This window comes from Thunnus thynnus, chromosome 7, assembly GCF_963924715.1.
Source record: "Thunnus thynnus chromosome 7, fThuThy2.1, whole genome shotgun sequence".
NCBI lineage: Eukaryota > Metazoa > Chordata > Actinopteri > Scombriformes > Scombridae > Thunnus > Thunnus thynnus.
The window spans coordinates 6514168-6533224 of NC_089523.1; the positions used below are offsets into that span (position 1 = coordinate 6514168).

The 19057-nt window shown below is 40.6% G+C and overlaps 1 protein-coding gene across 1 annotated transcript; it reads left to right on the top strand.

The window, feature by feature from the left end:
• Positions 1-2968: 2968 nt before the first annotated feature.
• farsb (phenylalanyl-tRNA synthetase subunit beta) lies at positions 2969-18829 on the top strand. The gene is made up of 18 exons (XM_067594027.1): positions 2969-3109; positions 3530-3585; positions 4361-4515; positions 4766-4838; positions 4976-5091; positions 5964-6114; positions 6204-6312; positions 6502-6572; positions 6661-6722; positions 7417-7468; positions 7575-7636; positions 8301-8508; positions 8600-8680; positions 8774-8866; positions 9122-9239; positions 9700-9852; positions 17298-17445; positions 17870-18829. The coding sequence occupies exons 1-18, from the start codon at positions 3052-3054 to the stop codon at positions 18645-18647; spliced, it is 2544 nt and encodes an 847-aa protein (XP_067450128.1). The 5' UTR covers positions 2969-3051; the 3' UTR covers positions 18648-18829.
• The last annotated feature ends 228 nt before the right edge of the window (positions 18830-19057 follow it).

Genomic DNA, 19057 nt, shown 5'->3' on the forward strand with positions numbered 1-19057 from the left:
AGTTTGTGACATCACAACTAGTTTGAAGCCAAGTATGCAACTCACACAAGTGAAATGTGGAAACTTGAAGCTTCCAGTACACACACACACACACACACACACACACACACACACACATAGACACTGAGAATTGACTTCGGTCAAGTAGGAGACATCTTGCAGCAGTTAAGCTTTTGAAATGAGAAAAATTAGCATATTTATATAGCTTCTGTCTGAAACTGAACATTCGTCGTGGAAAAACTCAGACACGATTTATTATTCCAAGCAGATGATTTTTATATGTCCAGCATGTCTGGTGGGATCTTGAAGGCGTTGATGTGTTGACATTTTCTCAAGTCTGTCTTAAACACAAAACAGCTGCAATGATTAGTTGATTAATCGAAAATCGAAAAAATACAAAAATTCTCTTGTTCCAGCTTCTTAAATGAGAATATTTTCTGATTTCTTTAGTTATCTATGATAGTAAACTGAATATCGTCAGGTTATGGACTGTTGATCAAGACAAAACAACATTTGAGGACATCATCTTTGGCTTTGGGAAACAAGGATCAGCATTTTTCACCATTTCTGACATTTTATAGACCAAACGGCTAATCAATTAATCTAGAAAAATAATCAACAGATGAATGGAAAATTAAAATAATTGTTAGTTGCAGCCGTTTTTGGCCACTGTAATCAAATCTTCTGGCCATGTTTGCAGTCAAGTAATGATGCAGTTCTGTGCATCTACATTTTTGATTGGAATCAGAATCAGGTTTATTGCCAAATAAGTTTTTCACATACATGGAATTTGTCTTGGTGGTGTTGTGAGGCATAACAGTCAAAAATATACATAAAATTAAGTAATCCTAAATAATATCAAAAAAGAAAAGATTCTACAATAAAAAACATAAAAACATGTTGATGAGGCAGATGGGAGGAAACTGTTTTGGTGGTGTGAGGTTTTGGTCTTGACTGACCTCAGCCTTTTGCTGGAAGGGTGTGTTTCAAAAACTTTGTGTCTGGGTGGGAGGGGTCGGTCATGATCTTTCCTGCTGGCCTCAGGGTCTTGGAGGCGTGCAGGTCCTGGAGGGACGGCCGATTGCAGCCGATGACCTTTTCGGCACGGCGGATGATAAACTGCAGTCTGCTATTGTTCTTGGCAGTTGCAGCAGCTAACCAGATTCTGATTCTGATTCTGATATACAATTTATCTGGTTTAAAATTTCTGCAATATCTTGTGTGTGTGTGTGTGTGTGTGTGTGTGTGTGTGTGTGTGTGCCACTGGCAGTGTGATGACTCAGTCTTGCAGTGTCATGCAGTGGCAGTGTGATATATTACAGAAAGACAAGCAGATGGCAGATTCACTGACAGACTTGTTACTGGAAAAATGAAATGGTGAAATGAGGCTCGCTGCCCACTGTCTCCTCTTTCTTGTGCTGGTCATAATAATACTGTAATCCTTCATTCCCACCTCTCCTTTGTCTGATTACTAATGGGAGAATATGGTTAATCCATCATGTCATGACTGGAATGTATCTATCATCAGTTTTAACCACTAAGCACCCAGTCAGACGACTCAAGCACATTTGTATCAATTGTATAATCTGAACACCATCTGTTCTCTTCAGCAGTTCTGCAGAATGACTTTATTTACTCCCATTTGACTATGTATGACTGAAAGTATTTATCATACAATACAAATGTTAAATGTAACACTGTTCTTTTAGCAATTCTCTAGATGGAAATCCTGATAGTCCTGTCTTTAATCCATTTCTCTTATGCAGATGTCATCTATACTGTACAACACAAAGAGACCTTTGGTGCTGCTCAGAAAGGTTTGTCATTGTGAATAAGTCCTTTGATACTGTCTGCATCATTATTTCAAACATATTCAGCTTCTGATCCTTTACTTTCACACAACTCTACATCCATCTCCAACTCTGTCTCATGAAATGTGGTCTCTAGGCAACCTTTAGATGTGCTAGATAATAGCAATACATTTGATAAACTCCAATCTGGCCTTCACCAGAAACACTGTACTGAGATTGTTCTCCTCAGGCTCACAAACAATGCCTGATGACTCTGATGAGAGTGCTGTTTATTTTTCAAACAGGAAAATGAAATTTTAGTTTTTTTTTAAAAAAAGGAAATATTTCCTTTTGAAATGCAGGGTGCCCCTGATCAAGGCTTTTATCCTCACAGTGCACAATCATGACTGTGAGTGTAGAGTGTCACAACAGTTTGTATGAGCTGTACAATAGGATGTTGTATTTAACAGGTAACATCATGAAAAATAACAAACCTATATGTGTAATATGAAAGCAGTACGGTTTTGTGATTGAAGTTTGGAAAAGTTGTTTTGATTAAGGTTGTGGCGTACATTTAATTTGAATGATATCAAGGTACATAATATTCTTCATTTGGGACTATAATGTCCTTGAGAACAGGTTCATAAGCTTTTTCCGGGCCCTGCAGTTGTCCTTTTTGTTATCATTTGGAGCTGTAGGGCAACACGGCTAGTTAGATAAGGGTTGATGTTAAACATACAATGAAACAGATTGCATATTTTCATTTTCTAAATGTGTCACATCACTGGAAAGCAATTTGTTATTGATTGTTTTTAAAGATGATAATTAGTTATATTACAAATAATGTCACATTCAAATGCTAAATTAATTATTACAGTATATTTAATGTATTCATATTCTATAAACTATAAATTGTACATTGACGACAAATAAATGAATAATACAGGTTTAAAATATATGGGTTCAATATCATTTTATACAGCAATATAGAAAAAATTATATATACATATTACTTATAAACCGTGCACAATGAGAGATTTTTGTCACTTTTCTGTGGCAAAGGGGAGAGCTGTGATGAGTTACATTTGTCACAAACTGCTTTCAAAGTATCCGCAAACGATTAGAGGTGGATACAATGTTCCTAATAAAGAAATACTGGAAGTGAAAAGCCTGGTTTTCAGTCAGGCACTGCTCCAGACAGCCTACAGCCGGCTGGTGGGGTCCTTTTCCACAGGGCTGAGGAGGAGGATTAGCAGCAAACATGCCGACTGTCGGTGTAAAAAGGGATCTTCTGTTCAAAGCTTTGGGCAAAACATACAGTGAGTCACATCTACTACATATTTAAGTAACGGACAGACTGTCTGTGTCGTTATGAAATTACATTTTGGCTTTAAAAGACAGCAGCTGCTCACGAGTGGCTAACTTTACCTAGCCGGCTAGCTGGCTTCGCTTTATCCTTCTTGAATGAGAAAATGAAATGTTTGATGGCATTTCAGGCAGAAATAATAACTTTGATTCCTATGTTGTTCATGGTGTGTGTGGTGATAAAGAAATAGTGCAAATGAGTGCACATGTGTGACATCTCTGTATTGGATGTCAACGTGATTGCATCATGTCCCCTCTGCTCAATCTCTACAGGCTGCTGTTCACGAACAGTAAAGGAGAGTTTGTGCTGTTGGAGAAGTAACTTAACACTATGTAAACCTTTTTTAACAGTGAATGTGTTCCTTTTGTTTCAGCTGATGAGGAGTTTGACGAGCTGTGCTTTGAATTTGGACTGGAGTTAGATGAAATTGTGAGTTATTATTAAATGAATTATTAAGTGTCATTTTTCATGCTTACAATCGACCTTTTTCATGGTGTACATTTGACTTGATATATCAGGAAAAGAACGGAGACTGTCTTCTCCTGGAGAGGACATCTCTACATTTGTGTCAAAAAAATGCACATTGAAAAGATAGGTTCACAATTTTTCTCAGTCTGTCTTCAGTCAGGTGCCCATATGAACACTGACAGAGGTTTTCCTTGCTGTAATCATTCCTCCTGTTCATACTGGCTATAACAGATCCTCTTCAAATGTGCTTTCAATGTAAGTGATGGGGGCCAAAATCCACAGTGTGTCCACACAGTTATTTTGTGCATTTAAAAGTTGATGTGAAGCTTATATGAGGCTTCCTTCTCTCTCCTCAGACAGTGTTTCCCAATTGAGCTGCAGTGTAAGTATAGTAACAAAAAAAAAGGAACTTAAAAAGTGTACTTTTGTAACTGTAACACTGAAAGATATCTACTTGATTTGACTCATTTGGACACTGAAGCTTCATATGAGCTTCAGATAAACTTCTAAATACATTTTTGCACAGGAGGAGGACTGTGGATTTTGTCTCCCATCACTTTATTTGTAAGTGCATTATGAAGGGATCTTCTAATGGCCAATATGAACAAGAGGAATCATAATGGCAAGAAAAACCTATTTCAATGTTCATTCAGTCACGTGACTGTTGTTTTAAGACAGAACTGAAAAATTATGAATCCATCTTTTTGATGAAGTCCTTGTTGTGACCCCAATGCAGACTTCAGAGAAGGAGATCATCAGCAGGGAGCAGGGTGACACCAAGGCAGCAGGAGCATCTGATGTCATCCTGTACAAGATCGATGTACCAGCTAACCGCTATGACCTGCTGTGTCTGGAAGGTCTGGTCCGTGGACTGCAGGTCTTCAAGAATAAGTGAGTGCCACACTGTTTCATAGAATGGGGCATACCATATAAAGCCCTATTGTACTTGCTAAGTCTTAGTCAGGGTGATTATTAGGTTCATGCTACCACTGACCAGTTGTATCCAGTGCTGACACAACACATAAACTTAGCAGCATAATTCAGATGTCTTTTCCATGATGGCATTAACATCCATCCATCATGAGTGTGTTGCATGCAGACTTGCTTTACTGTTGCTACAGAGATGGTATTCATGTTCCAGGTTGGAGGCCCCTCGCTACAGACGTGTCAGCCCAGCCAGCGGGGAGGCTCAGAAGCTGATCATCACCAAGGAGGTGGGTGGTAACAGTCAGAATTTTTAATAGCAAACAAATAGTTTGTGGCCTGAAGCTGTCATCAGTTTACAGATCAAATAAATCTGTTTTACCTCGGTACTCAGGTAGTTTGTTACCAGTATGTTTGTTCTGCACAGACAGCGGCAGTGCGACCCCACGCTGTGGCAGCAGTGTTGAGGAACATCACCTTCACACAGGAGCGCTATGACAGCTTCATCGAGCTGCAGGAGAAACTACATCAGAACATCTGCAGGTGAGAGGACCAGCGGTCACACTAACAACTACATCGTACCTGGAATACTTTCTGTAACCTTCTCCTATGTGTAGCAGTGTGGCACATGCAGCTGCCTTATGTGACCTGAACTTGTTTCTAGCACTTTGCTGAAAATATGCTTCGAACAATTTGGTGGAAGCACCGTACAGATGCTACCTATTCATGTTTTGTTTCAAGTTCCTTTACTGGCACTTTACTGTTTCCATAACAGAAACCCTGTAGAAAAAACTGGTTCTGACATATTAGAGTAGAATCAAGTAATAATATCTATTTTAAAGGACAAAGCCTGTTATTTATTTACATCTTTTTTATCTAGACTGTTGCATTGGGTGATGGACTCCTTCATTACAATAAACATACCATTAGGGCTGCAACTAATGATTATTTTTACTATTGATTAATCATTTTGTCTATAAAATGACAGAAAATAGTTTAAAAAAATGCCTGTTATAATTTCTTAGAGCCCAAGGAGATGTCTTCAAATGTCTTATTTTGTCTGTTTAACAGCCTGGAATCCAGAGATGTTCAGTTTACTATCATGTATGACACAGAAAGGTTTCATATCCTCACATTTGAGAAGCTACAACCAATAAGTATTTGGCATTTTTGCTTTAAAAGTGACTAAATAGTTGTCTTGGTCTCTCTGTCAATCAACCAATCAATTAATCAACTAATTGTTGTAGTAGTGTAGACTGCTCATTCTTCTGTAAATGGAGAATGTCAAAACACATCGTCACTTTCCTCCTACACCATGGCAAAAACACACCACTTTGATCCTTATCAAAGAAGTTGTTGTTGATAAAAATCACCATAATGTCAATAATATTAAGCCGTTAACTATGTTTGTGCAGGAAGAGGAGCCTGGTGGCGATCGGGACCCATGACCTGGACACCATCTCAGGTCCTTTCACATACACCGCCAAACCTCCCGGAGACATCAGCTTCATACCCCTCAACCAGGCCAAAGAGTACACGGCCACCCAGCTCATGAGCCTCTATAAGGTGAGCAGCTAATCGGCTGGATGTTGGTCAGATGAGAAAGTTGTTTCTTGAGCTTTGCTAAGCTGTTGTTGTTCTCTTGGCTCATACAGACAGACAGCCACCTGAGGCACTACCTTCACATTATTGAAGACAAGCCTGTGTACCCCGTCATCTACGACAGCAATGGCATCGTCTTGTCCATGCCTCCCATCATCAATGGTGAGCACCGAGTCTGTTTTCACTTCTAGCTTCATTTTTCTTAAATGTCTTTTTCTTAAATTGTGAGCTTGGAAACATCTGACATACAGAAACATCAGAGATCTCTCATACCAGCATGAAAATATGTAGTTTCAGTTTTTCTGAATGCCTTCTGTTTTGTGATGGCAAATATTCATTTCTTTTTTCCAGGGGACCACTCAAAAATCACGCTAAAGACAAAGAACGTCTTCATCGAGTGCACGGCCACAGACCTGACCAAGGTACAACTGAGAGGAGAAAAATCACATAAAAAGTTGTTCTATCGATGTTAACATGAACATCTGACTAAACCTGACCGTGTTTCTCCAGGCAAAGATCGTGTTGGACATGATGGTAACCATGTTCAGCGAGTATTGTTCACAGCCTTTCACGTAAGTCACATATTTGTCTGGTATGCTGGTTTCTCATCTCTCTGGAGACAGACAGTAACTCAGGATTCCATCTCAGCATGTTGATGTGCAAAATGACTAAAAACATCTGATTATTGTGAATCATTTTGAAACATGCTCAGGGCAGAAAATGGTTTTGCTGACAGAGCAATGGAAATGTGTTTAATTACTCTGGCTTGCTTTAGTTGCCCACTACTGGCCACACCCGGCTGCAGCTGCTCTCCATCAGCTGTCAGCTGGACCTGCTTAAAAGCCTTTCAGCCACAGTTGAATACACCGTTCAGATTCTAAGATTTGCCCCCATTTTTTAATGCCCTATAATTCATTTATTAACTTCCTGTTGGCTTTGTCTTGCTGAAAATGACCCAGCTCTGACATCAGATATTTGGGTGTGGCAACCACCATCTCTCAGCGATGTTTCAAGTGCAGTTTTTCATCTTCAAACAGCATGAAATCTTGCTAGCATTAGCCAACAGTCAGCAACAGTAATTACTATTAATAATGTCAAATACTAATCCACTCTTCTAAGACTTTCTTTCTCTGCTCTTTGTTATAGATATTGATCTATTCTCTTCAAATGAAGTGATAGAAATCTATCCAATTCCATCATAAAAGTTCAATAAATGACTGGAGGACGATAGTGAAGGTGGTGTTTTCTTCTCTCTTGCTCTTTCAGGGTGGAGGAGGCTGAAGTGGTGTATCCAGACGGCAAGACCTGCATCTACCCAGTACTGTATTCACTACAATCATCTTGTACTCTTGTCTTTTTTTTTTTTTTAATGTGGCATAAATTTCTCTTAATTATCTGCTTTCATTTCATGGTTTGTACTTTAGGAGCTGGCTTACAGGAAGGAGAAGATGTCCAGTGAGTTTATCAACCGCAAAGTTGGCATCAAGTAAGTCATTCAGTTGATCAAATTACCAACTGGGAGTAAAAATTGTTGGGTAAACATTGGTTGCATTTTGTTTTAATTGCAAATTTTTCATCAACATATCAAAGCAAATTAATAGAATTAGCGGTTTCATTTGGTAGACCTGTACAATCGAGTTCAGTCATCCTGCGACTAATCCTACACTTTATGAATGTCTAGCACTAATCTAAAGCCTATTTTACAGCACGCTTATTAAAAAAAGAACACACACACACACAGACATGATCAAATAAAGTGTGTACCATTTATCCATTCACTATTTTGGGATTAATTTAATATTCTCGGGTTTCATTTAAGATTTTGCTTCTGTGCTCTTCTTCTTCTTACACACAGTTACACTTTTTAACTCTTGTGTCTTTCAGCCTGATTCTAGTTTTGAGGGTAGCAAGATGAAGCTGTTTGTGCTCTTAGCTATAATTTAAATTTGGTATTTAGCAGCGTTTGCCCTTGTTATATTTCTGAAGTTATTTCCTCCTATCTGATAACATTTTCACTGCTCATCCTCTTCATCACATTTTACTTCGAAAAGCACTTCCTGTTCCACAGCTCCATGGTGTCAGTGCATCATCAGAAACATGATAATTCATACTTTACAATGAACAGCGTATGTTTTGTTTTCTCCCGACAGTGAGTCAACTGAGAAAATCGCCCAGCTGCTCACCAGGATGTGCCTGAGATCCCAAGCTACAGGTAATGGCGACGAGATCGAGGTCGAGATCCCGCCCACGCGCTCGGACGTCATCCACGCCTGTGACATCATGGAGGATGCTGCCATGGCCTACGGTTTCAACAACATCACCCGTACCACACCACGCACCTACACTGTAGCCAACCAGGTACCTGGGTTTGCTTCTGTGTGTGCATGTTTGATGTGTGTCTAACCAAATAGCATCATATCTCATCAAATATGTTTGTATTTGTTCATAGTTTCCACTGAATAAACTGACAGAGCTGTTGAGACAAGACCTGGCAGCTGCTGGGTTCACAGAGGCTCTCAACTTTGCCCTGGTAAGAAAGAGACGCAATAATAAAAAAAATCAAATGAATGAAAACAAAAATGCCACGAAAAGTAGTTTTTTGCTCTCCCTTCTATTCCTGTAGTGTTCTGAAGAAGATATAGCAGACAAGCTTGGGAAGAAGATGTCAGAGACGAGGGCAGTTCACATCTCCAACCCCAAGACAGCAGAGTTCCAGGTAATGTAGAGTATTCCATAAATAAAACTGGACTGTTTCAGGAGTTTAGATGTAGATGTACAACAGTGTTGTTATCTCTAGAACATTGCTTTAGCCAAAAAAAACACTGGAAAGTCAAAAACTAAACAGAAACCAAGTGATAGGTGTTTCACTCTCTCACAAGTTGTGGTGTTATTTTTCCACAAGAGGGCACTCTGTTAGTCTCTAACAGACTTGAGCTATGTTTCTAACCAAACTACTGTATTTCTCCACCAGGTGGCACGCACCACCTTGCTGCCAGGCCTGCTGAAAACCATAGCTGCCAACAGGAAGATGCCCCTTCCCCTCAAACTGTTTGAGATATCTGACGTGGTGCTGAAGGATGAGACCAAAGGTAGGCATCTGCATGTATGAAGTGATGGAGAAGATCATTTTACCTTACATCACACATACACACTGTGCCTAACACACCATTAAAATTGGGTATGAAATCCAGTTTCCATACTGATATTTTTTAACTGAAGCGGATAATAGTTTTTTAATTCCAATGTGAAATATCAAGTTTTTTTTTGAAAATAGTCCCTGAAACATCATTTAGATGCTGGGATGCTAAAACTCTGTTTGATTTATTGCTTTCAGTAAATGAGGAATCTGACCAAAGTATCACATTATGATCCATTCAGGCTACCATAGACAACCAGTTTATTAATCTGCCATAAATATGACAATTATAAATAAGGCAAACATAATCATTTTTATCATATCACTAGATGAATGGCATACATTGAGTAAATATATCACTAAGTCATTGGTTTCAATATGTCCCCAACACTCCCCCTCATCCCACCAACCAGATGTCGGGGCGAGGAACAGCCGGCGTTTCTGTGCCGTTTACTACAACAAGAGTCCGGGCTTCGAGGTGATCCACGGCCTGCTGGACCGGACAATGCAGCTGCTGGAGGTGAAGTCAGCCCGAGGAGACGGCTACCACATCCAGGCTGCAGACGGTAAAGCTCTGGGAGGGACAGGGGTGGAAACCAACAAGCAGCTCTTTAGGAATGTACTGGTACTAAAGTGCTAGCTCTGGTGGTAAATATCTTAAGACGGGATTCATGCAGTGAAGAGAAAATCCCAGTGACAGATTTTTAGCTCCTTTGATCTAAAACTTGTTTATTTACTTGCCAAGCTGGTGAACAGATGAATCGTGGTCACGTGAGGTTAACAGGAAGGTTTTGTTGAGATTATGTAAATCTAGTCTATGACTAGCAGCGTCTGTGCATTGTAGTGCTTGTTACCAAGGCATCATGCACCCAATTTTTATTGAGGGGGACACAGTTTCCATGGCAGTGACATGCACAATTTTGCTTCAATTCAAAATGTTCTTGCAACATGGGTGGTTAGTTTAGATTAGATCTGTGGAGAAGCTGGTCAAAGAATTTGGCATACACATCTAAAAAACATCTAATATTGATCTCTGTGGTGGAGACAAAATCAGAGAAGCCCAAAACTACATTTTCATTTTTCATCGTACAATAACAGTTAACAGTAATGGCGTCTTTAAGAAATTAGACTTGTAATTTGATATAAATTTGATTGTTGGTTATTTGTCTTTTAAACGTTGAGCAAATTAACAAATTTGTAAGTTGTGATGTAATTGTTGGGAAACCATAGTTTAATGATCGATCTAGTCTAATCTGCTCAGGCAGTATAGTTACTGAACTCATAATATGTCTGGATATTTCATTCACTAACCCATATCATTCAACCAGAGTCAACTTTAACACAGCATTATAAACACTCCAAATGAATACACTCCCTGTACATCTTTACAACAGAATGATTCAAATGAGAAATATTCCCCTTCTGCTGCTCTCATCTGTTGCTTTCTGCTAACGTCTCTCCAAAAATCCAGACAAATATGGGCAATGGACACATGGCTTATTGTCAAAACTACTGATTCTAACAGTGCTAACAGTGATGCTAACCTCACTTTAGCACAGGAATGTTATTTCTGAAGCTCCAAATAATTTACCAATTTCTAATGTTTTTCATAGTGTGACTTGACATTGTTCATTCATCTTCTAATTAGTTTTTTTTCATTGATAACAGAAGTACTTAAAGGTACCTGTAGAGTTTTTGACTATTAGTAGTGGTATAAAGCAATGATTTTAAGAATGGGTCCCCATTTTGTTCATATCATGCACACATGCACGCGTCACAGTACACATTCCTGTTGCTAGTTTTGCGCTATTGCGCCACAGTAGCATAGTGATGCGCCAACAAAGGCAGATAAGCAGACAACCATGAGTTAGCAAACATGAATGTAAACAATGCCGGATTAAAAATATTACAAAAATCAGCTTTCCAAATGTTTTATGAGGAAAGTGAGAAACATTATATATAAACATAGCTGTTTATTGGCAAGAAAACTCCACAGGGCACCTTTTAATAACAAAAAGGATAACCTCTAAAGTCATCAGATGTTAAAACACACCTTCAAGTTGAATGTGCGCAATGGCACTGCATGTTACTTACATAAAATGGTAGTTTTTTTAATTAACGGGGATAACTGCAGCTTTTCATGTTTCCAGCTGGCCATAACAGTTGTTGAACACTGAGTCTTAAAGGTTTTATAGTCCAGACAGGAGACGGCAGGGAAGTAAACAATAGGCAACTTTCAGGGGTTTTAGTAGAATGTGTATATAACTTACTGCACACAGTGATGGCATTTGATAGTTTTAAACCCATTTAAAATAGAAACCACTTCAGAAAAACTGACAACAAAGTAAGGAGAAACAGGTGTTATTTTTTTTTCTTTACAAACTCTGAAAGCAATTTAACATCTGTGGTAAAACTGGCTTATTACTCCTTCTGAGCCACAATTCACTCTATTCCATTTCATTTGTCTTCTGTTGTACCTCCAAAATCAGCAATGGCCTCACCTTCCCTAATGAATCAGGGTAATGCCGTTCTCTCTCCTCCAGACTATGAGGGGAAACCAAATAGCGTTGACGTACAATGTTCCTGTCATCATTTCGCTCAATAAAAATCAAAGGTGTCATATCAGCACTTGTGGTTTATAGGTTATGGGCCAAGAACTCATTTCAGACAACTTCACGGTGTCTCTAATAATGCAATGCATCTGAGTAAAAGTGCACATTTCCAAGTTTTTAAAGGTTTTCTCTCTTAAGTCATCATGGACGAGATGGCTGCATGAGTCATGTTGCATCAGCACTCTCCTGAGAGATTTGATGAGCTTTACTCTGAGAGGCTGTTGTACACACCACGCAAGTTAATTTTATTTCTCACAGTCCGGTTACATTAACCTGTGCTGACATATGACTGGCACAATAACGCTCGCAATGAAGTTACATTTAAATGGAACTACAATGTGATGGCTGTCATGTCCTGTTGTTGGATGGCAGATAGCGGTGTGACTCAGTGAGGTTTCATCTTCCCAGCAAGGCTGATCTGTTCCTGTGAGATCAGTTAATCAGAAAGGTTCTGCTGGAGGATCTGAAACACCACACGGGCCAATCCGTATGAATTTCGAATCCTATTTTCCCAGAGAGACTCTCATACATCATTTTTGAGTTTTGGATTCCTCTATCAGTGCTTCCTCTTTCCATACTTTCTCTCTCTCTCCCCCCCCTCCTCCTCTCCTTGGCTTGCATGCTCCAAGGTCACACTGCAGGATATCCACTCTGGCTCTGCTGGCCCATTCAGACTGCAAATCAATGGGCTCAAGTATCAGTGAATGAGAGCAGCGAGGAAGGGGGACGGCAGACAGGGGAGCGGAAGAAGACATGATATGAGACTAGAGAGTGCAGAAAAAGAGAGGGGTGGGGGTGACAGGAGAGCGACAGAGCGACGGCTGGAGGCGTAAGCAAGAAAGGGTATGAGAGCTCGTAAAGTCTGCAGTGTGGGAGAGTGCATGGGAGTCACGTCACCCACTGCAGTGCTGAGCAGCGAGACAGACTGGGACATATAACACCCACCCATGGGTGCTCAGACTGTCCATCTGACAGGCAAGCATGCTTAAAAGGGAACTGAAATGGACATGCTCTCACAGTAATGCAAAACACACTGGACACACACACACACACACACTCAGTCCTTTCTGCCGTTTTTTTTTCCACACTTCAGGCACCATTAGCCTAATCCCTCACTGCATAGGTCAGCATGTCCTCGACCCCCATTACGAGGTCTTGACCCAGTTAAAAAGCTCACCTGACACAGACTCACACCCTCAGGATGTGTCCATCACCAAGGTAAAACGGCATTACAGCTAACTCACCATCACTCCCAGCACAGTGAGAGTAAGTGGCTCACATGTCCACAAAGGGAATACATGTCAGCTGAGCTTCCTCCAGTCAGCAGGGAGAAAAGCATGAAATAACGAGTAAGGGGATCACAAGTGGAGGAAGAAACCACTTAAGAGACAGATGCCCATGTTTCACTTAACAACTGTGTCCAATCTCAAGTCTTGGACCATACATCCTTTGTTAGGAAAGAGCCTGTGTTCATGTGACTCCTCTTACTTCAGTAATTGACCTTAAGTGGTCAGCCTATATGCATTTTTGAAGGTCGGTACTGTTGTTTAGTGATTGAAGGCTTCAGTTTGCTGCTGGTAAAGGATAATTCTGGTTATTTACAACTTAAGTCTTAAATCTAAGTATGTTGTAATGATATAGTACTGACAAAAGTTAATTGCTGAGATCTGGCAGGCTATGTTACTAAAAAGAAGTCAGAAACATGAGCTGACACTAGACAGGTGTTAAATAACAAGTGAGGATGAAAGAGAGCTGTAATGTTACCCAAACTGTCCATTGTAAACATACATCACAGCGTACAGATCGGCCTCATTGTTAAACTTACTGAACTTGTTGTAGTTGTGTGCACACAGTTTTCCTGCACAATGAGGGATTGATACCAACATTTCAGGAACACTTAGTTTCAGGTTTACCTCCAAACAAAGTGTTAGGTTAAATTGTTGTTAAAGCATAAAACTGGTGATATTCTATGTTTTTCTTATTGTCAAATCCTATTAAATGACTAAAACCAACAATGAACTGAACCTACTAACAAATATTGTCTGTGTAGCCAAACCCTGCTGCTGGAAATACTCGCTAGAACACCAAATGTGTTTTAACCTGCAAATGCACTATTAACTTTTGTTGGGTATTGTTTGCTAGAAATGATGTTGCCTAGCTAGTCTTTTTAAAAATGAATGTATGAATTCTTGACCTGTCAAAACGTATTAAAAGACAGACTAACTCATTGTTGGTTTTGGTCTTTCTGTGGGATTTGTTGACAATAACATAATTATAGATTATTGCCAGTCTCATTTTTTAACATTGTCACTGCTTGTGTTGTTTTCCCCGTCTGACTTGTTTTAGAAATGTCACGGAATTCACATAACTTAGAAGTTACCTAAGTGAACACAATGTGATGAAAACTCAAAGAAATGGACAAAACCACAAAAACCAGACCAGGAATTAAACTGGATAGCCTTTAAATGTGATGGTTTTCAACACATCCCTGCATTTTATTTCAAGAAATATATTCTCTGCATTGAAAAGCCTTGAAAATGGCAAACAAAACTCTAAAGCTCAACATTGAAATACCTTGAAAGTCAACAATACTAGTAATCATTTAGCTAAAGCACAAATAAACACGCCCGCATCTCTGCACAACCTTGCAGGAAGGTTCTGCATTGCCAGATTTTTTGTGAATGCAGAACTTCATCTATCCACTATGGCCTCTGTGCTCTGCATGTGTATAGCTCAGCCCCGCCCTCGGTCAAGTAGACACACACACCTGCAGCTCCTTCTACACCCACTAGTGTAGTGCCCATTCAAAACGTGCCTGTTCGGAATGGGCCGATTGCTTGTCCTCCGACCGCTCTTTCAACACATAGAAAAGTTCATACAGTTGATGTGAGGAGTGACTGAGTATATACAGAAAACAACATGAAAGAAACTAACATTCTATTATACACAGATGTTATAAATAATAAGTACTCTAATAGTAAATGTTCTTTTCTCATTTCAAGTAAAATAAGGGTTGGATTTAAAAATAAGATAATGTGCATCCTAAAATAAAGTGGATCAATCATATTGGGCTCTTAGATCATTCCTTTTTTCTGTGCCTTCAGTTTGGATTGAGTGGGTATGTTTGCTCCAAAGATTTGTGCTTTGTCTGTTGTGGCGCTTCACGGTCTCGGAACATATGAGACAAACTGGTTTTGAACTGCCTGTGAAGTATTTGCTCCGTTTTACGTGCATAACTACAGTTGTGTATTGGGCTCTGAGTGCTACCAAAACGTGGGTGACCTATGCTCAACAATGTACCTGAATGCCTCCTGTGTCATTGACTTCTGATGATGATCTGCTAAATGTGCTGCTAACACTACCCGCCAAGTGTGAAGTCGATTGGATCAGCGGTTCAAGATATATGTGAAGGACATACATACATACATACATACATACATACATACATACATACATACATATATTCCTTCCTTTAGTAAATAGATGAGACAGAAAGCAGAGCGGAGCAGAGGAGAGAGATGGAGACAGCTATGTAACCTGGTCGCTACGCTACAGGTCCCGACCTCACACCCTGCACGCTGTTGTTGGCTGGGAGCTACACACACACTGCCCAAAGGTTGACACCCAGAAGTGTCCTGAACAGATCAAAACAATAATAAAATACAGGCAGAGGACAGGGTCTCTGCAGATAAATACACCCCCACACACTTCTAGTGGGTCATAAGTGATGATCGAGAGGGATTACTTTTGTATGAGTCTATACATTGTTTGTTTTTTTTTTTAGGAAAATCCTGCATAGTATACCTTTAATGCAGGATGAGGTATTCTGCAGGTTTTCCTAGCTCCAGTAAGAACCTGTGTGATTTCTCTGTCCAATTGACTAAATGATTATGAAAGCTATAATAGCAATATCCACCAGTTCTAGTGGCTATCTCATGCATTGGTCTAACTCTCCATTCTGCTGAAAGCTTTGCTGAAAGTTGGAGGCGAGTGGGCGGAAAGTGGCCTGGCTCAAGTGTAGGATTTTCATTGACTGATTGGTTATTTAAGATGTACCAGAGCTATTTATATAGTTGCCATGGCATCCCGCTTATGGTACAAGTAGATGACGTGTGAACCGACGCAAGCACATTCCACCGATTTAATACACCTAACAGACACAGCAAAGGCAAGTGAAATAAATGGTTGAATTTCCCTTCTTTAGCTGCCTCCTCACGCATGCGTGAGCACACACACACACACACACACACACACACACACTGTGTTTTGTAAGCCTTCATCCATAGTGATGAGTTAACATCTAAGCAGTGGGATCTGGAACCCATTAGCAAGGCAGCGTGGGAAGAAGCGATGCACTATGGGAGAATGCCATGTCTCTGCGTGTGGGGCTGTTGTCATAGCAACCCCTGTATCTTGTTTAATCTCTGACAAGTCTGTCTTTCTGTCTGTTTGCATGTCAGTATTTTTGAACAAAGTGAGCAAACGCCTCTCACGTCAACAAGTGAGAGTGTTTCCATCTCACTACTGATGGAGGCTTTTTATTCCATCTGGATCGAAGTATTTGTCTCAGTGGCCTTTACTCATGACTGTGATATACATAGTGGACCATCAGATTTTAATCAGAAGGAGAAATCTGTGTGAAAGTGACCGAGACTGAAAATCCAATTATGGTCACATCGCTTCTGGAGGTGGCTGCTTTAGAGTAATGACCTGTGACATTTTCTCATAAACAGTGTTCATTTTACTGCTCTGTCAATGATTGATATTAAACTATAGACATCCAGTTTAATACCCAGTCCAGGAGTGTCTGGAAGGACTTCTTTGGTGCACAGGAAGCAATGCTTTTCAGGTGTTGAGTTTGTTTGAAATAAATTGATGGAGGTGAATGAATGACTATCAAGAGAAAATCAAGGAAGCACCTACAAGAAGGGCAGTACAGTACCTCCCACACTGTGACTGACTCATGATCTTTGTAAAGCTGAGCGCTTGACACTAAGGATGTCATTGATCCTTTAAAGAAAGAAAATCTAAAGAACCACTGCTTCAGCAATAAACCTCAATTATTCATGGAACAACTATGTGAAGTGTTAGAAAAATGATCCAAGAAACACCCTGATCAAACAGATGGCATGTTGGATAGTAACACGTTGGTCAAAAATAGTTTGTTTGGATACTCATCGATTGCAAACAAGCTATTCAAGGTGATAATTGTTGCTTTGATAGGATGTTAATATCACAAAAGGATGTAATGTGGGTTTAAGTGAGTCAATGCTAGGTGTAGTCCGCTTAATCACATGAACCTAATATTAGTTTGGTGGAACTGAGGCCAAAATCCATTTGGAACCCTCCTCTCATTGATTCATTTTATATATTTTTTTGTTTGTTTATTCTTCTTTCAGATTGCACCTTCTTCCCTGGGCGCTGCGCAGAGATCTTTGTCCATGGAAAGAGCGTCGGGCGTCTCGGGGTCCTCCATCCAGACGTCATCAACCGCTTCGAGCTGACCATGCCCTGCTCGGCCCTGGAGATGGACGTCGAGCCCTTCCTGTGATTTCACCTTCCTAAACTTAAAACCTCTACCCAGATAATACAGAGCAGTTTATATTTTCAGAACAGAAAACAATTAGATTGATAAGAAAAATATACGGGCTTGAAATTTGTTATAAAGATACTGGATGTTTGGTGATGTGGTTGAAGTGTGCTGCAGATGATCTGCTTAGCTGGTGCATGAGAAAACTAACGGACCTATCTGGACTATATATGAGGAATGAGTCTGTTTTTTTACTAAAGTCAGAAGAATTAAAAATTAATAAGACTCCATTGTGTTCTTGACGTGAATGGTGTGCATCTGTGTGTGGGCTTGTACATGCATGCCTGTTCTTAATTTAGGTTACTTGTGCCTTGGGGTTAGTGCATGGTAATTAAGCTCCATGACTCATTACCTGTTGCTTTGTTGCCTTGGTTCTTCCAGTGGCCACACTGCTGAAATCCCCCTCACACATGACGTCCCCATGCAGGAAGTCGCCAAGCACAAGTTCCCCACGCAAGATGAATCCCTACAGGCTCCGGTCTCCCGCCCAACTGCCACAAAAACTGTGTTTGGTGACATGAGCACACCAGAAGGTCTGAAAGCCCTCAATGACTTCCTGGCAGACAAAAGCTACATCGAGGGCTTTGCCGCATCCCAGGCTGACACAGCAGTGTTTGACACCATCCCTTCTGCTCCCTCACAGACTTTGTGCCACCTCCTGCGCTGGTACAATCACATCAAGTCTTTCCAGAGGGAAAGAGCCAACCTCCCGTTAGCTAAGGGTCAGTTTGCCCTGCCAGACTCACCCCCCGCCTCAACAAACAACACCAGCGATGACGACATCGACCTATTTGGCTCGGATGACGAGGCCGAGAGCGCAGAGGCAGCTAGAATCAAGGAGCAGCGCCTCGCCGAGTACGCCGCCAAGAAGTCTAAGAAGCCAGCTCTCATCGCCAAGTCCTCCATCCTGCTTGACGTTAAGCCCTGGGACGACGAGACGGACATGGGCAAGCTGGAGGAGTGCGTCCGCAGCGTCATCATGGACGGGCTGCTGTGGGGGCAGTCCAAGCTGGTCCCAGTGGGCTACGGCATCAAGAAGCTCCAGATAGGATGCGTGGTGGAGGATGATAAAGTCGGCACAGACCTGCTGGAGGAAGCCATCACCGCCTTCGAGGAATATGTTCAGTCTGTGGATGTGGCTGCCTTCAATAAGATCTGAATCACAGACACACTGCTATGAATTCACTGAATGGTACCATCTGATGTTGGCTCGAGATAGGTGATGTAGTATAAAACACAGTGTTCAACCACTATTCAAACGTCCATGTTAAACAATAACCAAAGCTCAGGTCCTTCATTTGAAAAGACTACAACGTCCAATAAAGCCATTCTAACTTTTGACGCAGTGCTTTGAATCTTTTTTTTTTGTATTTGTATTTTATCGGGCAACAAGCACACAAACTTCCACATATGTACTATATCTGTTGATGCTGGAAGATCTTTTGTTGTACTGCCAATTCAGAGGGAGGTTGTTGCAGCCAGTAGCCTCCCATATGAAAGTGAGCTGGGCAGATAACAAGTCATCTTGTAAATGAAGTCTGACAGGTGCTCCAGCATTCCTTCAAACTC